At 36.5% G+C, this 24,758-nt stretch overlaps 1 protein-coding gene across 5 annotated transcripts in view; it reads left to right on the plus strand.

Annotated features, from left to right (window-relative positions):
• The window catches only part of ARHGEF7 (Rho guanine nucleotide exchange factor 7), a 310,976-nt gene that overhangs the window by 265,268 nt on the left and 20,950 nt on the right, over positions 1-24,758 (plus strand). For 4 of the 5 annotated variants that reach the window (XM_078147326.1, XM_020965122.2, XM_020965126.2 and 1 more), the window contains 5 exons: positions 4,000-4,078; positions 4,260-4,399; positions 7,509-7,733; positions 10,981-11,074; positions 22,574-22,663. In XM_078147326.1, coding sequence (XP_078003452.1) covers positions 4,000-4,078; positions 4,260-4,399; positions 7,509-7,733; positions 10,981-11,074; positions 22,574-22,663 — 628 coding nt within the window. The remainder of the gene's footprint in view (positions 1-3,999; positions 4,079-4,259; positions 4,400-7,508; positions 7,734-10,980; positions 11,075-22,573; positions 22,664-24,758) is intronic. The other variant, XM_020965124.2, reaches the window with a different exon arrangement.

The raw sequence follows: 24,758 nt of genomic DNA on the forward strand, positions 1-24,758 counted from the left end.
TTTTGTTTTGCAGTGGGAACTAATGGCTGATTTTCTTTACCCTCGGTGAATTGTACAATAGAAATGCAGTCCAATCTAACAAGCATTTATGAAGTGTTTACTGTATTCGTGGCACTTTACTGGTTACTTTGAATAAAAAGACAATAAAATGATATATTTTATGGAATTTTCAGTGGTAATTTGATGCTAGTTGGAGGTGTATCATATTTATTGGAGTCTTTAAAAAAATGACTAGATGACCACTTAAAGGAGAAATGATGAAACAGATTTCTGCTGCTTCCTTGAAGTCTACTTTGATTTTCTTGCCTGTCATTTATCTTGTAATTCTATCTAAATTGATGCCTTTTTGCCGATTTGATTCGCACATTTCTGTCTCATAAATATTTAGCACCATAACCTCATTTATTATGTTAAAGATTGAGTATTCATTTCATCACGGACTATGTTAGCATCTATCCATGGTTAATCTAAAAGGGAAGCAGTATGGCACACGCTCAAGTTTTTAACCATTGGGTCAGAGAGACAAGACTAATTTACATGAAACAATTATGATACCATCTAAAACTTTGTATTATTACATGGTAAAGTGTGCAGCCTCAACAGTAAATGCCATCCAAATTCAGAAAAATGAGACATCACTGTGGGCCAGAGTTCTCAAGGAAGGTTTTGTAGAAGAGATGCCTCATCATCTGGGCCTCAAAAGAGGGTTAGAGTTGGATAGATAAAAATGAGTAAGGAGGCCATTCAAGATAAAGGAAATAGTGTGAGTAAAGACATAGAGCAAAAGAGTGAAATAGAGATCTTAATCTTGAGATTCTATCATTTACTGAACTATCCAAGCTACAATGGTAATCCATTTGTAGTTTCCTGTTCCAGTATATTGCCATGGCCCCTACTGTTTTGACAGTCCTTTCTTTGTAGAACAGCACATTAAATAAATAGCGAATAATATTCATTACTCTTTTCCTACTATAATTTAGGATGTTTTCTTCATTGGTTTCTTAATAATGTAGTTATATCTGCTTCCCATTTTCATCTTTTATATAAAAACAGGGAGGATGACCTGGGAAGGACATAATATACACAAATGTCAAAAAATATTTTTTTAGAAGATTCACTACATTATTTTTCAGATTTTCTGTAGAACTTCTTGTCAGTTGAAGTTGTCTAATGGTAGAATGGTTGCTCCACGAGGCAGTGCATACCTTATCACTGAGTATATTTAAACAGAGGCTACATAGGTGACTGTCAGAGATGCTTTAGAAGCGATTTCCAATTTGTGCAATTGAGCTAAATGATTATCTTTGACTGTGGTGTTTTTATGAGTCTTTTGACCCTTGTTTGTGACCTTGTCTTGAATTTTAACATTTTTTCATATAATCAAGCATCCAATTAACCCCAATTGCTTAAAATAAAAAAGGGGGGGGCAGCTAGGTGGTGCAGTAGATAGAGCACTGGCCCTGAAGTCAGGAGGACCTGAGTTGAAATTTGGCCTCAGACCAAACATTTGACACTTACTAGCTATGTGACCCTGGGGAAGTCACTTAACCCCAATTACCTAAAAGTTAAAAAAAAAAAACAACCAAAAAACATATAATCAACCATCTTTATAATACCAGTATTTTTGCCTGAACCAGGGGTGGGAGAACCTGTGTCACTTTGAATCTTTGATTGAACTTTATTCAGTCAAAGGGCTTCACTTGAGGACCTAGAGGGCCACATGTGGCCTTGAGGCCTCAAGTTCCTTCCACCTGACCTAAATACGCACTTATATGTAGCCATTACTCTTTCTTTTTAGAATATTAAGTCATGATCTAATCATCCATTTTCCTGTCTTCTTAGCTAATGTTAGTTTCTATCTTATGTTTTCCCTTCTCTATTTTTGCCCTTATTTCTTTGGTTCTACCCCTGGTTCTCATTATTATCAGAATTCTTGATCTCTCAGAGAATCACAAAGTTGAAGGGACCATTGAAATTACCTAGTACAGTTTGTATCGAGATTCCTCTTGTACTTTCTCCTTCCTTCCTTCCTTCCTTCCTTCCTTCCTTCCTTCCTTCCTTCCTTCCTTCCTTCCTTCCTTCCTTCCTTCCTTCCTTCCTTCCTTCCTTCCTTCCTTCCTTCCTCCTTCCCTAGGATCCTGCTCCTGTAGCTGTTCTTTTTCCTTACACAGTTTTAATCTTTCCCTCATCACTGACTCCTTGCCTTTTTTCTGTACTTGATTTTCCGGTCTCCCCAACCAGCCAACCAACCAAACAAACAAAAACAACCCAAAACAGAAAACTTTCCCCCGACTTTTCTGACTCATGCAGTGCCAGTCTCCCTTCGCTGCCAATCTTCTTTTAAGAGGATCTTTGTATCCAGTGCCTTTTGTTTCCTCCCTATTTGCTAATTCTCTTGTCATTTTCCTGTTCTCAGCCTTTCAGAAGGGTAAGTTTTTCTTTATCATCCATCCTTTGTTTCTTGTTCTGTATTCAGCTCATATTCCTGTTTTCTTTTTGATTAGTCACTTAACCTCCATGGTCTTAAAGTTTACTTATCTGTAAAATAAGGGGGTTGGACTGAGTCGACTTAGAGATTCTGTCAGAGTCCAAAATCTATGTTCTTCTGCATATAACCAGTTCTGTCTCCCATTCTTGCCCTGACAATTCACCTTACATTTATGATCACTTTAAGAATATTCTCCAGATTTACTTGTGGCAGATGGTCTTGTGAGATAAAACTTTGAATCTTCCCTTTCACAGAACACATGAAAAACCCTTGTCACCTGCTCTTGTTTTTCTAATCCTGTGAAATTTTTTTTCCTTTTGTTTTTTCAGAGTCTTTAAAATATGCACTTTTTTTATTAATTTATTTTTCTTTATCAACCATCACTTCTATAAGCTTTTGAGTTTTAAATTTTTCTCCCCCTCCCACCCCACGTCCCTCCCCAAGACAGTGCACAATCTGATATAAGCCATACATATACATTCCTATTAAACATATTTTCACACTAGTGATGTTGTAAGTAAGAATCAGAACTAATAGGAAGAACCACTAGAAAGAAGAAACAAAATACAATGGGGGGAAAAAAGAGAGCAAATAGTATGCAATCAAAGTCCATAGTTCTTTCTTTGGATGTGGATAGTATTTTCCATCATGAGACCTTTGGACGTATCTTAGATCCTTGTATTGCTGAGAAGGGTTAAGTCTATCAATATTAGTCTTCACATAAACGTGGCTGTTACTATGTACAATGTTCTCCTGGTTCTGCTCACTTTGCTCAGCATCAGGCCATACAGGTCTTTCCGGGTTTTTCTGAAGTCAGCCTGTTCATCATTTCTTATAGCACAACAGTATTCCATTACATTTATATACTATAACTTGTTCAGCCGTTCCCCAATTGATGGGCATCCTCTCAATTTCCAGTTCTTTGCCACCACAGAAAGAGCTGCTGTAAATATTTTTTACATGTGGGTCCTTTTCCCATTGTATGATCTCTTTGGGATACAGCCCTTGAAGTGCAAAATAGTCTTATTTTTATTCTGCTTGACCATGGCCTGGCAAAACTCTTTGTACATCTTTGAGAACATTAGACGATTATAAAATTGTGCTTTCATTTTTGAAAACATTTTTATGCGGGTGTGCACCTATATACGGCATATGGGAAAATGTTACCTTGGTCAACAATGGGGTATTGCTATGGTATTTCTTAACATACTCATTTTATATTTATTCATAAAACATACAGCAATGTGCCTTGGTGCTTACAAAGCAGGCCCTGTAATCAGGAAGACCTCAGTTGAAATCTTGTTCTGACACATAGTGTATGACCACGGATGTGTCACATCACTTCTCAGTGCCTCAGGCAGCTCTCCTGCCTGCATCAGTGCATGGAGCTTCCAACCGAGAGTCCTGAATACAGAGGCATAGATGAACGCACAGGACTGACCGACAGTAAACCAACATAACGGCGCTTCTGTGCTCTTAAAGCACTAATTCTTTTGCTGTGTCCTTTCTAGGGAAAGCTACCCATGACAGGCACGACAATCACAAAGCTGGAAGACAGTGAAAACCATAAAAATGCATTTGAAATAGCAGGTGATGTAAATAAACTTTTTGTGAATACTGATTTTCATCGGGGTGAGGAAGTTGAATGTTATCACTTAATTGGTTTACTCATGTTATTTTTAGAAGTTAAAATATGACTAGGGCAAAATGTATCTGTGTGTCTGGAATCCACTTTTCCAGTGTCAAACTCTTGTTTTCTCTCTCACTCCAGGAAGCATGATTGAGCGGATATTGGTATCATGCAACAACCAGCAGGATCTTCATGAATGGGTGGATCATCTACAGAAGCAAACTAAAGTTACAACTATTGGAAATCCTACTATTAAGCCTCATTCTGTGCCATCTCATACTGTAAGGATTCATTCTGATGTGCGCATTTTCCTCACTTCAAACAAGATTAGGATTTTGATTGAGTTATCATATACCATTCAGCATTGTGGTATCTGTGTCTCCAGTAACAAGAATCAAATGGCTTAACTTCTATATTTGTTTCTCTGCACAGATTTGCTTCACACTATTTTGGCAGTCTGAACCATTCATCAGTCTTGTGAGGCAGTCACATGATCCATTAATGGGCATAGATGTATGGTACAGTATAGCTTGGTTAGGGAGCAGCCTTTCTTAGAAAGACATCTACTTTTTAAAAAAATACACACACACACACACACACACACACACACACACACAATTTAAACTACCGTGAGGTGTTTTAAAAAGCCACCAGTCGAAAGATCACTTTTGGAAGTGCTTGTGTAAATATATTTCACAGTACATTTTTTTTTAATGAAGACATCTCTATAATGTGGGGAGAAAATCAGATGATTTATTTAATCTAAATGTGTTTTTATTCTTCTGTACATGAGACTACTTTTTCATTTGCTCTTTCATTTGGAAAAAAAAACAAAATAACAAACCTCAGGTTGTTAGAATCTCATGTTATTTTAGAATAGGTAGACATTAAAGTTTCAGGATTTTCATTTTCTCCTCACTTAAATTTTATTTCACATTTATATTTTAGCATAGGTCATTTGTTCATCTTTTATCTTAAAGGAATGAGGAAGTCTTTTTGAGATTATAGCTAGCACTTATATAACACATGAAAGTTTGAAAAGTGCTTTACAAATATTAACTCATTTTGTCCTCACACCAACCCTTTGAGGTAGGTGCTATTATTATCTCCATTTTTAACTCTGATCTGAAATCAACTGTGATTTTTTTAAGCCATTTACAGTGTGTAGACTTTATTGCATTGTCATATTAGGATTTTTTCATGTGAATCTCTTTCTTCTCTTTACTCTGAATCTAAAACTGGTTGCCAAAGAAAGACCATCACAACATAACAACTGATAGCAGTTTCATTGTGCCAGCTTATTGTTATGCTCCTTATTTCTGTCAGAAATTTGGAGGATAAAGTTACTGCTCATTTGCTGTAGCTAACATTCTGACTTGAATGGCTCTGCCATCCTAACTGCTCCATCTTTTAAAACGTACTAAAGAGACATCTCCCATTACTCTTTGAAATAGAATTTCTTGTTTTAGTGTTGGGATATTTTAAAACAGAAAATAAAGGCTCATTCTAACTCATAGTCCTCAATAATGACCTACTACTAAACCTGAAAAATGGTTATAGCAAGTGAAATTGCATTTCAACCTAGACCTTGGCAGTAGCAAATGGTTCTTCCTTCCCCTTGTTCATGCAGTGGGCAGGTCAGTCATTAGGCATTTATTAAGTTGTTCCAGCCACTACGGGGCATGGAAAGATGAATAAGAAAGTCTGTTGCCCCTAGGATATTACAGTCCAGTAAGAGAAAGGAATTTGTATACAAATCACTATAATACATACTAGAACAAGGTAAATTTTGTAAGAAATGCATTAAAACAAATTTCTGCATATTACTGCTTATTTCTGAATGAGAATATTAGGAAAACTTTAATTGAAGATGTCCTGTATGAGCCAGCCCTCAGAGCGAGGTGTAGGATTTTGACCAACAGAGATGACATGGAAGGACATACCAGGCTGACGGAGTAGCTTGAGCAAAGGCAGCAATAGACAACTTAGAACTTTTGAATTACTATGAACATAATATTCTCCACAGAGTTTTTGACTTTTGTATTCTTTACTCCCTCTGTTCTCATAGAATGATTTCATTGATGCTCTAGACACTGTAAAATTCATCTCTCTTAGGTGACCTACTCAGATTGAAAAATACCCTTTTTTTCCCCCTGGTGGAAGGCTGTTGTGAATTACTTGGCTTTCCAGTGGCTCACTTACATTTGTATTAGTAATTTTCTTATAGTTTTTATGGTTTGATATCTTTTAAATGACTTTAGAGACTCTGTGATGGTTGCAATTTTGCTCCAAGTTAAATAAAAGGTAGTCTTGCTACTGAGTTTCTTAATGCTTGGAGAGAAGAGGAATCTCTTTATAACTCCTTTTCAAATACTAGTCTTTTTTATTTGCCCTTGTGCTCATGACTTTTTGTGGCCAATCAGAACATTCTTTTTGTTGAAGTAACTTGCTATTTTTGAATACTTGTTGTTCATACTTCAATATTAGCCTAATTAGTTTCCCCTTATTAGTCTTTCAGAAATATAATTCCTTATTTTCAACACTGTACCTGTTAGGAAGTAGGCTTTAAGTAACAGTTTTCAATAAAGCTTACATATCCAGGAGCTAACACAGATAGTGGTATAAATGTCATGAGCCAGTAATTGATACCTGACTTTGAAGAAGAATGAATTAGCACAACCATTTTATTTGGCACATGCAGGTGGTTTTGAACTCACTTTCTCGCTTTTTGTAACGATGGAAATGAAGGTCTTTCAAAGAATGTAATTCCATGCAAAAGGAAAAAATGATGATTATCTCTTTAGAGGGGTCTGTGTTCTCTACCGAGGATTGCCCTGAGTCTCTTAACTTCCCTGGACTTCAGTTTCCTGAACTGTGAAAAGGAGGGATGGGGCTAGATGATCTCCACAGTTCCCTCCAGCTCTAGCATTCTGTGATTCATAAGCTATGCTAATAAAGGTGTGACCTTGAACAAAGTATTGAGTCCTTTAAACTACCTGCAGAACCAGGGGTTGAACACTTTGGTTGATACCAGGTTAAGGTAGTAAACCTGACAGCCTCTAGTAACAGTAGTGCCTTTTAACAACAAATTTAAATAATTCCTTTTAACAACAAATTTAAATAACTTTTTACTTGATTACTGTGTTTAAGTCACATGTTATTGATATACAGAGATCAAAACCAGGATAGTGCCTGTCCTCAAGAAGCTTGAAATCTTTTTAAAAAATTCCGTCTCTGTTAATTGTTAATAAAATCAGTTAATTCTTGAATTATTTGAATGGGGAGCTTTAAGCTTTAATTCAACTTTTTTATTAAAATCTTTACATTTAAGTGCTAAATAGTCTCATAAGTTGTTTCTTCTCTTTTCTTAAACTTTTGTACACTTGGCAGCTTCCTTCCCATCCAATCACACCATCCAGCAAACATTCAGACAGCAAGCCAGTGCCACTGACTCCTGCATACCACACGCTCCCACACCCTTCACATCATGGGACTCCACATACCACAATTAATTGGGGACCTCTGGAGCCTCCTAAAACTCCCAAACCTTGGAGCCTGAGCTGCCTGCGACCTGCACCTCCTCTACGGCCTTCAGCTGCTCTCTGTTACAAAGAGGTGAGGTCCTGCTGCCACTCAGAAGGGTTAATGTAAGAACAACAGGATCATAGTAGAAAACTGAACTCCAAATTTGGGGGTTAAATTAACTACCCTATGTTTACTCCCAGTTTTCATTTTAGCTAATTCTGGATATTGGCAGTTCAGAATTTGTGATTTCCTTTTTTTATGCAGGCTGGCTTATTCAGAGCTATAAGGACTATGTTTTCTGTCCTTATACTTTTGTACTTTCTTTCCACTTAATTCTTCCAGTGCCTTGGTCATTAGGCCTGGTTGAAAAGGATCCTGTCCTTATGTAGGATGTTCTCCTGAAGCTGGACCCTGCCAAAAGCCTTCCTTTAAGAAAGGATCATTTTTATAACAGTAGAAGGCATCATTGACAAAAGTGTTGTTTATACATCATTCCTCAATCTTCGCCAGCTTACATAGCAAGGCGATTGAAAAATAATTTCATGTGGGCTTCCTGTGTGACTGTTTCAGAGCCTGAAATTTTTTTTAACTTCTAGTTGGTGGTGGGAATCATTTCATTTTTGCATGTCATGCTGTTGCCCTTTATAACACTTTCAGTAACTTTGCAATCTCATGCAAGATATCATTTCCTTTGATTGGTCATCAGAAGAAGCCATATGATTTGAAGAGTGAAGTCTGAAAAGAAAGCAAAAGAAATTCTTTAAGTTAGATCTCCTCTGTTTTGCCTGCAAGAAAACTGATTGCCTCATTCCAGCCTCATTCACTTCTTTCCTACTTCTGCAGCTTCGTATAATGTATATAGTGCTTAGCAAACTGTGAAATCTAGTTTAATTTATCCACAAAATTAGTACAATTACATTAATTTTCCATCTGCCCTAAAGTTCTGCCATGATAAAGAAATTAAATATTCATCTTAAATTGTGTTGTCAAATGAACAGAACTCAGATGCTTACAACAAAGGTGTCTACATCTGTAAAGGCAGATGCTGGTGTGGGAAATGATGAGTGTGTTGAAAAATTTCTGCCAGGCATTAAGTCACAATGTAAAATTGACAGCCAGAATTGCAGAAGGAGGGTGCATCAGACATTCTGTACGTTAGGCTCATACTTTCAGTCAAGCACTGAGTACTTGCAGAAGAAAAGTATGGCACAAGAAGTAATAATTCTTAACATTTCTTTGCTCATTGCTTGGTAAAACCTGTTTTTGTGACATGTTCCCTTTACCTCTTTTTGTTGATTGCCAGGAGTCCAAATCTAATAATTTTTTTTTATGATTGGCCAGTAATGAAGATTGGTGATTTTCTTTATTTTTCTAATAAACTACTGAGTAGACTCTGTAGTCCAAAGGTAAGATGGACTAGAATGCTTAGGGAAGTTTTACCTGTTGAGCTTAAAATTTGGGGTATCAATATTTTTATTAGGAGTGGTTATACGTGCAAGTAAATGAGAAAGATAAGTGAAAGCTGGGCAAGAGAGGAAAAATGTAAAAATGGACTATAGATTTGGAGATTGTAGTATTATTACTTAATTATTAATTATAATTGTAATTAATAAGTATTAAGCATATTAAGAATTAAGTTTTTTGTTGCCTTCATGACCTCTAGATTGGAGAATAGAGTTTATATATTCTTTAGAATATTACCCAGAGGCCTCAGCTGTTGCTGAGAGCTTCAAGCCACTTGCTGGAAAACATATTATCCCCATGTTTGCTATGGCTTGGACTACATTTGGGCTTCACTTGGAAGAGGTCCTTTATAGTGAAGTAAATTCCCCCAAAAGGATATTGATTTAGTCCCCTGGCTACTTGACTATGACAGACTCCTTGACATTGGTATATGAGTGATAATTTATAGATTTTCAAACCTCGGTCTGATTTTGTATAGGGATAGGGACCCAACCTGTGATTTCATTGGGATAATGAACTGCCCCATAAGGAAATTCCATCTTATCAACACAGGCCAGCACCTTCTCTGCCACTTAATCTTAGACAGCTGCCTGGGGAACAGAGAGGTTAAGTGAGTCCTCAGAATCACACAGCCAGTGTGAGTCACAGGTGGGACTTGAAGCCAGGTAATACTGGCTTGGAGACCATCTCTCTATTCACTTTGCCATTTGTTCTCAGATGTGTATAGTGTATCTTTTTGTATTGATTTTTGTCCTGTATACATGGTATGTTCTTTACAAGTTTTAGGTTTCCTTTTTTTTTTTTAAATAAAAAGCCAAGTGATGGCCGCAAAAAAACAGATTTTTTTTTTAACAGAAAATGGGACTTAGTTTATAAAATCCTTTCTGCCTGGCTCTTCCTAATACATCTCTACTTTTTAAGTTTCATGTTCTCATTTTTTTGATTAGTGCACCATTTATAATTTAAATTATGTGGCACTTGATCTAAAAATATATATACAAACACAAAAATCAGTGTTTGATAAAAGCACAGGTGTTTGAAACTTCATCCCTCATTGGTCTTTGTCCTGCTCATTCAGTTTTTTACTTTCTTATTGTGCACTTTTTTTGGAGGATGTCTTGTATTCTGAAGGTAAGGGGTGGACTGGTGCATTTCTTTGACTGAAATTAGCGTGTCTATTCGAAGAGCAGCCCATGCTGTTTCTCTGTTGCTGTATTCCTTTGCTATAGGTCTTTCCTTTAAAAGCAGATTAACTGCCCCCCTACTCCCCTGTCCTCCTCTTTTGTGGTTTAAAATGCTTTCTTCAATAAATCATTCTCATTGTGTCAACTGATTTTCTTCTCAAAATCACTGCCCTGAACCCCTACCCATTTTTGGTTAGATCTATCAGATGGGTCTACCCCTCCAATATTAACAGTTCCCTCAGCCTAGGTATATGTGAGAATGTGTGTGTGAGTGTGAGTGTGTGTGTGTGTGTGTGTGTGTGTGTGTGTGTGTATTGTGCCATCTGCCATTTTTTCCTTCCTCCTCAATCTCTGCTAGCCTGCCTGCATCACTTGCAGCAGCTTTGCTGAATATTGTTACAATATTAATAGGATATCCAAGTAACACAAGATATGTCTGCTTTCCCAAGAGCCAATGGAGAAATAGCAGCTGATTTGACTAAAACTGGAAGTGAATTATTAATTCTAAATTAATGTCTAGCAGTTGGCAAATTAAAAAAAAATCATAAAGGAAAAAACATAAAGCTCATAATGGCTGTGGTGTTGTAAGATTTCACACTCAACAACAGCCCCCACTGGTTTTACCAGTCAGAACTTTCAGCTTATGAGGATTTGGAGCAAAATGGGTTTCTTAAAATTCTTTTCTCTAGGATCTCAGTAAGAGCCCTAAGACCATGAAAAAACTTCTACCCAAGCGCAAACCCGAACGGAAACCATCTGATGAGGAGTTTGCATTGAGGAAAAGTAAGTAAAACTAAGTGAGGGCATAAATACCTTTATTATCAGATGGGTCAGAAAGATGAAAGTAGACTCTTTTCAAAGTGTCAAGCAGAAATCCAGAGTTTGGTGCTTCAGTACTTTTGTCCTGGAAAAGTAAGCAGAATTTAATAAATCCTGATGCCTGGAGATATCTGAATATTGCCTGAGCTGGTTACAAGATTGGAAACAGACTAACTTCATTTTTTTGTCCAAGGAAGCAGCAAATGATATTCATTGTATGTGGGAAAAAAATCGCTGAATGTCAGGTTGGTATCCATTGGGACTCTTTTGATAAATGAGCTGGTCTATTTCTGGAACTCCCTGTGTAAGGTATCTCCACATAACAGTAGGTGCTGCCTAATTCTGTCTTCCTTGGAGGTCTTAGAGGTCTAATATTAAACCATAGTTTGGAGTGAGGGCTGTGGATCCCACACAAACTACTTGAGCATGAGAGCTTTGACCATAGTTGATGGTATTTCAGTTAAGGATCTTACGAGAAACAATTCAATTCAACAACTTTCTAAGTGCCTGTTAAAGTCTCTGTTCTAGTTACCAGATACAAAGATGAAAAATGACACAATCCTTATCCTAGAGAAACTTATGGATGAGATAGATGAACTAATTTGTTAGAAAATTATTAACTGCATAAGAGAGATTAAAGAGTCACTAGAAATTCAAAAAAGAGGTCACTAATAGTTTTAAATGAGTTTCAAGAAACTGGTGTGTGAACTGTATCTTGAAGGATTTTTTAAAAATGTAAACTTTTAACCACTGTCAATTTTTTTTTCTAATACTTCAGAAAATCTATGGTAACACTGGTGGAGGTACTCCCTCCTGTAGCACAGATCTTAACTCATTTAACCTCATCCTATGTAATTCTTGTTGATGTACCCTTATATGTTGAGAACATAATGCAAGATCCGATTAGATGAAATTTAATAGACATAAATGTAAAAGGCAGGAAGACATGAGTACAAGACTTGCCTCTGACACATATTGGCCTTATGACCTTTGGGCAAATTATTGAACCCTTCAGGGACCAAGACAATTCTCTAAGTTGCAGAACAGGTGCTGATCTGCATTGGTAGAAGGATTTTTTTCCCTCAAGAGCTCCCTATACTAACATAATCACAAGTCCAGTAAAACATATAATCATTTCCCAAGTACAAGATCAAGGAGCTTTGTACAAAAACAGTTCATTGAAAAAGATTGGAAGTTTTAGTGGCCCACAAGCTCAGTTTGAGTCAGTAGTGTGATATGATAGCTAGGAAAGGTATTGAAATCTTAGGCCAAATTAAGAAAGGCCTAGTATCCAGGTCTATAAAGTTTGGAAGATGAAATTATTAACATGCAAGTCAGTAGTCTCTCAACTTCTCTGCCTTAAAAAGTGAGAAATTTTTAGGATCTGTCCCAATAATTGAGAATCTTCACCAATCTGTATCTTGCCTCCAAGACAGCTTTGTAATCTTGGTCTCAGTAGCTCATGATTTAATATTACTGTTGTTTTTGGGACTTATAGTTTTCCCCTTCATTCTATCACTTCTATTTCTCTTGATCCTCATTCAAAAGCTTTCCCAACAGGCCTTTCCTTCAGATTTGCGGACTTTTTCCTGGATGTTTTCTTAATAGAAGGCTACCCTCAACTCAATTTCTGCCTATTTGGTTCCTGTTAAATAATTTTTTCATTTACTCATTCATTCATTCTGTCTTCTATTGTTGGATTCCAAAATCATGTGCCACCTATATCTTAAGCCTCAACTTCCTAGGAGGTCACATTTACCTACACAAGTTAACATCTTTAGGTAAAGTCCTTATACAAACTCCCTCATTAATATGAACATTTTTAGCCCACAGATATTGTTTATTTTTTCCAAAAACTTTTCTTTCTTTCTTATTAAAGAAATCTTACAGACCAAGCCTAGTTCAGTAGGTAGATAGCCTGGGCAGCTAGAACCACAAGTTTTATTCTCAGATCCATGCTTACTTATGAAGTGATTGTGACCAGGTCATATGTTTCATTTCTACTCTTTCCTGTCTTTGTCTCCTCAGAATTACTCTGCCATCCTGTTGTTCTTTCTTGGTTGAACCTATTACCCTCTGAAATGTTTGACTTAGCAACTGACTGCTGCTGGACACTTTTTTCCTTTCCTCTTTGTAGTTTAAAGCCCTCTTAATTATTGAGTCATGTTTCTTCTCAAAAAAAATAAAATTCCCCAATAGAGTCAAACAGTTAAGCTGGCTTTTATTTAATTTTTTATTTAATTTAATTTTATTTTTTAGGACACTAAAAAATCATTGTGTATTGCGCCAGTGATTCCTAACTTTTTTTTTTATTTTAGTAGGAAGACCTTTTTAAAGTTAAGATTTTCATAAACTTACATAGGATTAAGTATCCATTGATGGAAAATATATAGTATGAGAAAAGTGACTATGAATTTAATGCTAATTTTAAATGAGTTTGTATTTTGATAATCACAAAATCCACATACATTTTAAATATAAGTTAAAGACCTTTAGTTTACAAAAGGTATTTTTGCTTAATATTTTGCTGAAACTAAATAAAGGTCAAAATGGCAATGCATAGTATGCATGTGGGTTTGCAGCCCTTTTGTAGGAATCTCATGGTGGCCCAGGAGTCCTCGCTTTTCGTGTTGGGTACCACTGTATTAATAAATGGAAAGAAGCATTTACAATGGTAATTTAAACGTAACAGTATACTAGGACTGGCCCAGGTGGAATTGATAAGGAGGCAAAGTTTGTTGTCTTCATCTTCCCATCTTCACTGCCTTACTGGGCTCTATAGCAGCCCTCTGTACTCACCTAGGTCTTGCTTCTATCTCTTGCCTTCCACCTGTCCCCCAATCTGCTTTGAGCTTGAGGTGATAACTAATATGATAAACTCTTGTGCTAAATGTGCCAATATGAGGTCTGTTTCCAGGTATCATGGAGCATTTTAAACTTTGGCATTTTGGAAACAAGACTGCCATTCCTGGCTATGCCATTAATAGCTCTATTATTTCATCTAGAATATCACGTATGCTATAGGTGCATTGTAATTAGAAAGAGCACTGTATAAAGAAACCAAAAAAGTTTGTTTGAAGTCCTAGTACTAGCTGGGGACACTTTGGCAGTGCAGTTACTCTCTTTGAGCCTTAGTTTCTTCATTTGTAAAATGGTTGTGATAGTACTTGGACTACCTCTCTTACAAGTTTATTGTGAGAAAACAATTTTGTAGGCTGTAAAACACCACAAAAGTGTGAGAGTTGCTTTTATTATCCCATTTTGTTCACTCCCCCTTAGATTGTAAAAGTTGTAAGATGTTGACGCATCTGTTATACACTCACAGGAGAACACCTAAATATGATTCATTAAAAAACAAAAAACAAAACATCTCTGTCTGGATACAAACCCTTTGAGATTATAGTTTGCAGCTCCTAAACCACAGTAGTACGATATCATTGCAGTATAGGTCAAATGCAGCCTGTCTGGAACTCTGATCCACTCTAGTCTAGGATGAATGTGCCCCAAAGTGATTCTAGGCCCCAAAATTAATTGGCTCACCCATCTCATCAGGACCTAATTTAATGGAGCTGCATATATGTGATTAATTAGAATTAGATTTGTAGAGTAACAGAATTTTAGAATTGGAAGGAACCTTAGACGTCACGTACTCTAACCCCTTCAATTTACAAATAAGGGAATGGACGCAAAGAGATTAAGTCTAAGGTAACACATAACTAGTTAGTAGTAGTTCTGGCATGAGAATCTGTTATATTCTGACTTCTAATCCACAGTTTTGGTTTTTTTTTCTCCCACTATACCACGCAACTTCTTGGGTTAAAAAAATTACATAGGGAATTACGTTTTATTGTTACCACCCACATTGTATTGGGTTCTAACATAGTAATGACATATTCAGTCGTTAATACTTAACTACCTTTCTGAGTACATAACAGAGTAGACACAGCATTAGCACCTTTAGGAATTTCACTGATATCCCTGTCAACTTAGGCTTCTTTACCTAGAAGAAGTATGGCTCCATAGTCATCTGAGATGATAGAATATTACTTAATTGAACGAATAATTTTGTTGCTTTAGAGTTTGGAGAGCAGTGTTCCTCCCAGATACCTCAGATAAAATAGAAAAGTTTCCAGTCTAGCATCCACACTACTTTTGCAGGACAGAACCTTACAATTATAGAATTGAAAAGAACCACAGAACACATCAGTTCCAGTGCCAGCACAAATGAGAAACACCCAACAGCTTGCCAATGATAAGGCATTTACTTAGGCAGCCTATTTGGTTTTTGGAGAGTTCTAATTATTAAGAAGTTTCTTTTCTTATATTGAACCAAAATCTACTCTCCTTTGATCTTAGTTCTGACCTCTGAGACTAAACAGTGCCTTTCATAATAATCCTTAATAAATATAATCTAAACTATCCTGGAAAAGAATTTAAATTATGCAACAAAAGTTACTGAACTGTTATTTTGGCCAAGATGTTATTCACAGAAACACCAAACTTGGAAGAAATGATGCAGAGGGAAGTAAACAGATCCAGAAAAACAGTGCATAAAATAAGTACTGTAATCTAAAGGTGAGGAACACTAAAAATAAATCAAAACCTTTGCAACTGTGATGACCAATCTTGGCCCTAGAGGAGAAATAAAGAAATGTATTTCTGTTCTTTGATTGGAGATGTAGAATATCATGGGTGTGGAACATTGCATATACTATCAGATGCATTGCTGCATTAAAAAAATTTTTTTTCTTTATTTGTGGGGGTTAAGAGATCAACATATTTGGAAATGACTGTAAAGTAAAAAGCAAAGGCTTTAAAACTTAAAAAATGTAAATATGGGAAGCACAGTTACTTTGCAGTTTTGAAAATGCACAATTTATTATTAAAATAAACTATTACCGTATGTCAAGCCAGTAAAGAAGGAAATAGTGATGGCTGACCTTCAAAATCCTTTACATTTTCTCACAATATAAAGCTAAATTTGTAAAACTATCCTCAAAATTGGAGCACCTGTTGTCAGGTTAAGTAGGTTTTATAAGGGGTTGGTTGGAATGGGACTGAGAACTATGTAGAAACCCAAATAAAACTGTCATGAATGTGAATACAGTCTTTTGGGAGCCAAGTGCTTTCTGCATTGTATCTTTTTCCAGCCTTCTCTTTGCTATGCACCATAAGATATTTAATGAGCTTTCCAAGTTTCCAAGCGACATCAGCCAGTCTTGTAGATACTATCACCGCTAAGTAGTAAGGAAATAGGAGGCTATGAAAATTATCTAGATATGTGTTATGAAATTACATATCATTTGATCTTGATTTTCTTATTTCACAAAAGCATGGCACGCTATGGAAAACTGTTTGGGAATTGGCTTCAGGAATGAAATTTTAAATCATGTCTTATTGCTCCTTAAACTCATATGATTTATTTTCTAGAAATTATGGTTTGCCTCATGCATTTCTTATTACTCTCAAATGTTAATGTGGTTGAACTAGTATGCTGCTGTATACCTTTTTAAGTCTTCATGGTCAACATGTTTTTCTAAGTATTTCACTGAAAGAGGTAAGTCTTTTAAAATTGTAATCTAAAGTGATGTTTTATTAAACATAGTAACAGTGAGCCATAGCAAACAGTGCCATAGTATTTGATGTGATATCTTCGGAAGGAAGTAATGGGGATGTGGCACAATGAGGTGGAAATCCCACTGAATTAGGAATCAGACAACTTGGGTTTAAATCCCAGCTTTACTACTAGAACATTGTGCCCTTACTCCAGGAGTGGGGACCCTGCTTAGTCACTTAACCTCAACAGACCTCAGTCCCCTCTTCTGTAAAATGGTAGAGTTGGATTATATAACCTTAATTTAAGATCTTCCCATTCTAACATTTCTATAAAACTGTTACTGAAGCATAGCAGGAAGTCTTTTTAAAAGCATCCAGTAACATAGCTAGTAGAGGCTTCTAACTAACCATGGCATTATGGTGTACAGTAGAAAGACCAGTGGCTCAGTTCAGATCCTTCTCTACTACCTTGCGCAAGTCACTTAACCTGCTTCCTCATCTGTAAAATAAGGAGCTCTGAAATCTCTTCTAATTATAGCTCTGTGGTCCTGGGAACTCTTTAATTTGTAATACATGATTCTGAAAGCTGTAGAACTACAGAGTATCTTAATTGGAAAAATCCTTAGAGATCACCTGATCTAACTCCCATCTTCTAAAGATAAGAAAACTCAGGTGAATCCTAGGTAGGTTAAATGACTTGCCAAGTTAATAGAGCTTATTTAGAACCTAGGTTTTGTGACTTAGTTCTTTGCACTTCCACCCAGGATGTTAGGTCTTTCAAATCCTAAGGTCTGTCTTCTGTTGAAGATGATAGCTTCCCATTGAGTGAGGAAATAGAAAAAGGACCGTCCCTTATAAGAGATCAAGTGTTGCTGTGCTTAATGTTGACAAGGTGTATAAAATTAAATGATTGGTGTAATTAAATGACTCCATGTAAATCTTTAGCCTCTGTTTACAGCGTTTCTTTGAAGCCCTCTTTTATACCCAAAATACTACTGAAACATACAAGCTCCCATTCAGTCTAGGATCTCTAACTAAATTACAATAACTTGTGAGCTAAAGCCATTTGGATGTATAGCCTAAACAGGTCAGAACTTCATTGTGGGAATAAATTATCTAATTGTCATTTAACTAGGATTGAAAGTTTGTGTCATGCTATGCAGAGCTAGAATAAGACAATGTACCCTAAGCAAAATTTGAAAATAGAAAGAGTGTACATGAGGGTGCACGTACACACGTACTTTCACAAATGTGGCTTGACTTTTATCATAAGTTCCTACATATCATGAAAGTTTCCCCAGCTGCTTACTTTGTCTGTTCCATTGGCTTTATTACCAACCACAATGATCCAGTTATGGTCAGCTGTGAATTTTTCATCAGGGATTTTACCTTATAATAACGACACATTGAAGTTTGTTTTTTAAAGAAATTAATGAATGAGGATAAATGCACTATTTTCTAGAATAGTAACCCTGATTGCTAGTTTTTCCATAAAGTGGCTGCCAATGATATTTGATCATATCATAACTATTAGTCATCATGCAAATGAAAAGCAGTGGCATCATATAATTTTTTAAAAAAATCTTTTTCTGACCCTCCATGTCCATTTTGTGTTTTCATTTTAATATTTTAGTAATTTTTATTTTAATATTCCTAAAACTCTTTGGATTTCACAGTATTTCAGAATAAAGCCTTCATTGTTAAACTGACTCTGGAAAGCTATCCAATTTCTGCCATCCTGTTCCCTATCTACAGGGCACTTCATTAATGTAACTTCCTATTCAAGACATTAGCCTAATCTTATCTTTACTGTTGTCTTTCTAGTTATACTTTCCCTGGCTTAGGCAGCATAACTATAAGTCAGTCACTTAATACATATTTATTAATCACCTAATATGCGCTAGGCACAGTGCTAAGTTCTAGGTATACAGTAGGAGTCCATAGTCTAATGGAAGAGACAAGGATCTCTAACCAATAACTTGTGAGCTAAAGCCATTTGGATGTATAGCCTGAACAGGTTGGAACCTCATTGTGGGAATAAATCATGTAACATGAGATAAAGAGGGCCTACGTCAAGGTGGGTGGCAGTGTCAGGAGAAGATATATGAAAGCAAGAGATGTTACAAAGGTCAGATTGACAGGCCTTGGCAACACATTGAATATGAAGAGTGAGAGAGAGAATGAGGAGTCAAGGATGACACTTTGATTGTGAACCAGGATGACTGGGAGGATGGTGGTACTCTTGACAGTAAGAGAGAAGTTTGGAACTGGGAAATGTTTTAGGGAGTAACATAATGAGTTTAGTTTTGGACGTTAAGCTACAAACATCTAGTTCGATATATGCAGTAGACATTTGAAGATGTGAATCTGGGTCTTAGGAGTTAGAGCTGGATAAATAGATTTGAAAATCATCAGCATAGATTGTTAGTTGAATCCATAGGAACTGATGAGATCACTAAGTATAAGAGAAGGGAAGAGGGTACACGTTCTTGTGGGACACCCATATTTAGCAGGTATGACATAGATTAAGATCCAGCAAAGGAGACCGAGAAGGAAAAGTCATTGGTAGGAGGAAAACCTGGAGAAAATAGTGTCCTGAAAACCTGTCAAAGAGAAGATGTCAAAGAGAAGAGAGTGATTGACAGTGTCACAGGCCACAGAGAGTCAAGAGGATAAGGATTGAGAAAAGGTTATTAGATTTGGCAACTCAGAGAAAGTTGGTAACTTTCGAGAGAACAGTTTTGGTTGAATGACGAGGTTGGAAGGTAGACCGTAGAGAGTTAAGAGAGAGGAAAAGAAGTGTAGATGCTTACAATAGGAAGCACCTATTCTGGATGACCTTTTTAAGGAATTTAGCCACAAAAGGGATGTGAGACATGGGGTGAAGCTGGCAAAATGAATGCATCATCTGAGGGCTTTTTGAGGAAGTAGATATAGGCATGTTTATAGGCAATAGGAAAGCAGCCAGTAGACAGGAAGAAATTGAAGTGAAGAGAGAGCATGAGGATGATAGAGGAGGTAATCTTCTGGAAAAGATAGGCTTGTGTGGGATCACTTGTACATTTAGAAGGCTTTGTGTTAGCAAGAAGAGCCACCTCTTCTTGTGATATGCTTAGCATCAGTGTTTAGCACAGTGCCTGGCACATAGTAGACATTTAATAAATGTTTATTGATTGATTGGTATGATCTAATGCTGGAGGAGGAGATAGTAGTAGAAAGCATCTGGGAGGAGAGAAGAAGAAAGATCTCTTGGCAGATGACCTCTTGTTTTTTCAGTGGATGGTAAGGCAAGATCTTTAGCTCACAGAGCAGGGGACAGGAGGAGTCATGAGAGATTTGAGGAGGGATGAAAAGGTTTGGAAGAGCTGCTGTGATGGTGAGTTGATTAGGGAGGTATGAAAGGATTGCCTTGTAGCAATGAGAACTCAATTGAGGTTATGTAACAGTTTACATGGTTTTGTGATTTTCTCCAGCTTTGTTCATCAGTGTGTGGGGAGGAGCAAAGGCAACAAGTGGTGGGAATGATCCAGAGTCAAGGCTTGGCAGGGCAAGATAGGTGATGATATAAGTGGAGCAAGGGACTCACCAGAAGGAGACATTGTGGAGTTGAACTCCTTTGCCAAGGGATCAAGATAGGGAAAAGAGGAAGATAGTGTCACCAGTGCAGGATTGATGGTCTAGGAAACAACTGAGAGGTCAAGGGATTGGATGTCATGGTGTGGACAAAGAACCAGTTTTGTGGTAGCAAGGCGGGGGAGAGGTGAAATGACAATAGATTGTGATCAGATATGGAAATTTCAGAACTCATTAACATAGAAGTGGAGTATTTGTGTATGATGGCAAGATTAAGGCTATCAGCATCTTTGTGTGTGGCTGAGGTGACAAGGAGGAGTAGGCCATGGGAAATAAGTAAGTTGAGGAACTATGAGGTTAGGATGTAGCTGAGCCACAGTCGCATATGTCCCAATGCTTCTTGGACATCTCAAACCCTAAGTCTTATAAGCATCTCAAATGTAACATGTCTGAAACAGAACTTATCTTCCCCCACCAAGACCTTCCCCCTTCCAAATTTCTATATCACTATTGAGTACATTGCCATTTTCCTAGTCATCCAGGCCCACAATTTCAGTGTCATCCTTGACTCTTCATTTTCATCCTATCAATTCATGGCCAAATCTTATTTCTGCCTTCACAACATCTCTTGTATATGCCCACTCCTTTCTACTCATACAGCCATAACCCTAGTTCAGGCCTAAATGAACTTTCTCCTGGACCATAGTTTTCTAACTAGTGTTCCTGTCTCAGGTCTTTACCTGCTCTAATTCATTCTCCTGTCAGCTGCCAGGATGGTTTTTCTAAAGTGTAGATCTGACCTTGTCACCCCTCCCTGTTCTGTGAGCTCTAGTAGGTGCCCTTTATCTCTAGGATCAAACATAAATTGCTGGGTTTGACCTGTAAAACTCTTCACTTAAACTGCACCTTTCTTACTTTTGTGGTCTCTCACATCTCCCTACATGTAGTCACACTGGCCCAGTTGGCATTCTTAAACTATGACACTCCCATCTCCTTTGCACTGGCAGTCCTTCGTCCATTGAATGCTCTGCCCCCTTACCTCCATCTCTTAGTTTCCCTAGATTCCTTCAGAATTCGGCTCAGATCCCAGGAAAGATGCCTTTCCTGGCTCTGTCCTAGTGCCCTCCTTTCAGATGACTTCATATTTATGGTATATATCTATAGGTTCCTCTGTAATTACATGTTGTCTTCTGCATTCGAATGTGTACTCCTTGATGGCAGGGATTCTGATTGGTCTTGTTTTGGTTTTTGCCTTTCTTTGTATCCCCATTGCTTATCCAAGTACTTGGCACATAATAAGCAGTTAATAAAATATTGACTGAGAGGCTCGCCTGACTATTGGGCCTTGGTTTCAAAGCACTCTGGCTGGACCTCAGGCTGTATGAAGAAGAAAAAAATGAGATACTGAATGATGTCAGTGAAGAATTTTAACTCTTCTCCTCTGTTCTGCATCTTTAATACCATTAACTTACCGTCAGCCTGTAGAAAAATGAACTCTCTATAGGGTTGTTAGATTCTACTCTCAATGATTATTGTAGGAATATTTGAGGATAAGATCTAATGACCTCTGTAATCCAAGGTGAAGCTGAGTATATCATTTGTTCTTCGTGTATCTGTTGAAAGTTATTTAGTTTATCAATTGGTAGCAGCACTTTAAACATACTTCTTAATGATTTTTATTTCACTTATTTTCTTTTGATATGGTTATTCAATAAAATGTAACAATAAAAACACCTTAAAAACCCTTTGGAAAAAAAATGACTAATGAAGGAAAAAAAGGTAAATTTTCTTAGATAGTCCTTTCTGATGTTGAATTATTGACTTTGTATTTTCAAAATGTATTTTTTCAACAAATTTGTTGAAATTTGTATAAGTTATTTAAAAATTTCATTATTGCATTTGACTGTTGAAAATGTCTGAAGTCACTGACTTCCTGAAAAGTATTAAATGAAACATACTTTAATTTGAAGAAATTCTAGGTGTCTCAGTGAGACAACATTCAGGATGAATTTCATTTTACATGAATTCTTTAGGGAAATCAGTTTTCGAAGCTACAGTGTTCTTAATGATGAATTGCACAGGAGAAGCAGCAGAAAGAATGTCATTAGGAATTGTATGGCTAGAAGAAAATAGTGGACCAGTCAAGAAGGAAAGAAAACTGATGGTTAACCCATGTGCTCCATATTGTCCAGGCAATGCCAAGAGATCTGGAGAGACCCATAGTATAGGTCCTTGTAGCAGATTGACAGAAGGGCATGGACAAGAATCACTTGGATCCGTCACAGTATTAAATGTTTCCTTAATTGATGTCAGATTTTGCTCTTCTGTTGATAGGTACAGCTGCCTTGGAAGAAGATGCCCAGATTCTAAAAGTTATTGAAGCATATTGCACAAGTGCCAAAACCCGCCAAACACTCAATTCAAGTAAGTTTCATAGAGTTGTGTTGACAGACTTGGTACCTGGAGATGTTTAGTAATAGAGTAAGCTGTTTAGTAATAGAGGCAGAGCAGCCACCGAAATTAATTGTTGACCACTGGTCAGATGTCTGAATTGTTTTTAGTCCTTGGAGCTTGGATGGCTTGCCATGTAAAATGAGCATCCCATACTGAAGTCTTGAAACTATTTAAAGGGATCTGAGTTGTCTGTAATAGAAGAACTTTTTATGACTTACTGTATAAGCCTCTATTTAGAAGATATTTCAGTTTTAAGAAAATCTTTACTGGAAGATAGTGAAGAGAGAGGTCGCTGGGGAAAACACTAATATCTTATCTCAGTCACATGAAGTATTACTGGTGGTGAGTAGAAGTCTCTTTCAACAAGTTTTTCACTGAACAAAAAGTAATATCTTAGGAATTTCTGGCAGAATATTTATTAAGCAGAATGAAAATGAGGTTACTTGAGGGTTTTTTTTAATAGCTTGTGTAGTAACATTTATGTAGTGGTTTGAGGTTCATAAAGTATGTTTCACTTTAATTTGTAAGGTAATTTGAAGATATAGAAAAAGTTATTTATTAGATTTAATTATATTGTTAGCTGCTATTAATTATCTCAAGACAACTTTCACACACAGTAACAAGATTGAGAAAGTTTTTCTACTTTCCTCTTCCACAGTGCTAATGGAAATGTAGTAAAGGTAGATATAGTGTATTATTTTTGTTTAGAAAAAGACCTCATTTTGTTTCTGTTTTCACCATTTGGCTGATGCTGAACAAGCAGTAGTTACTTTGAGCCCAGTTCTCTGGCTTTGCAGCGTGCAATAATAATGCACCCTAGTAGCTGGATAGAAGACAAAGCCCTGCTCTGACTGCTCCTGTTTTTAGAGGAAGCCACATTCTCCTGTTTGTGGGTAAACCAGCAGAGAGGATTGACAGTTTTATAGTACCTTGGCATCCAGTTTTTGGTTTGGAGAATTGTGCTCAATGCATTTTAGAATCTTCCCTGAATAATTTTTTAATGTTGTTTAAATTGTGTGTTTGTATGTTTTTTTGAATTCTACTTAATTCATAGCTATTGGGCATCTAATGTACAAATTAATTTCTGGAACTTGGCATTATTGTTTGCCCGTTATTTTTAAAACCTAACTATTGCATTCTCATACTTTTTAAAACCTGAAATAAATTTTTTTTCTGTATCCTTACAACAAACTAAAGGAAACCTGAGAGATTACAAAAGAGAATTTTAGGTTCTAAACCAGGTTCCATGTTTAAACTCTACAGTAGACTTATGTCTACCTTATGTGGGTGTGCAGAGTATTCACAAAGATTATGTGAAGATTAGATTAGTCTATTTGATTGATCAGTGTAATAACTGTTTTTGAGTTTCTATTAACTTGATTTCATCTTTTACTGAGATTCCTCTGAAAGCCACATTATTCTGAATCTACCATTTTTTATATAAACTAAAATAAAATTTGACTGCTGCCAAAATATATATTTTTTTATATTGGGATAGTCATTAAGAAAATTCATTTGACAAATGATTTTTAAAAATTCACAGATATTCATTTGCTTAAGCTTGTGTTATGGATGTAAAGTATTACTGGTATTTTCATGTGTAATGAATATTTTTAATGACGCATAATGCATACCCCAAATCAGCAGCACTTATCTATAATTAATCTCACCGAGCAAGGCAAATATTCTTTAGGATTCCATGGTTTGTTTATTTTTTTTATTGCAAAATCTGCTGGGGACATACAATTTACTATCATATTCAGAATCCATAGCTTTTATCTGTTTTTTTTTTAATATGCAATTTATAATGAACAGACCATAATTCTAGTTTTGATGCCATCTTGACTTTTGGCAGATTACTTTTCATCATTAACTTTCCACCCAGCAAAATAGAGATTAAAATGTGCCTTAAATACTGTAGGAATCCTTTGGCTTACTGGAAGAAGTGCCATGCACTAGACATGAGTCTAACAAGAATCAATTAAATCCATTTTTAAAATATTACTTAGCTAGTAGCTTTAAACTTTTCCTATGCTATAGAGACTTTAACCAGCCACCAGCATTG

Source organism: Phascolarctos cinereus, unplaced genomic scaffold, assembly GCF_003287225.1.
Source record: "Phascolarctos cinereus isolate Bilbo 61053 unplaced genomic scaffold, phaCin_HiC Scaffold_7;HRSCAF=346, whole genome shotgun sequence".
Lineage (NCBI taxonomy): Eukaryota > Metazoa > Chordata > Mammalia > Diprotodontia > Phascolarctidae > Phascolarctos > Phascolarctos cinereus.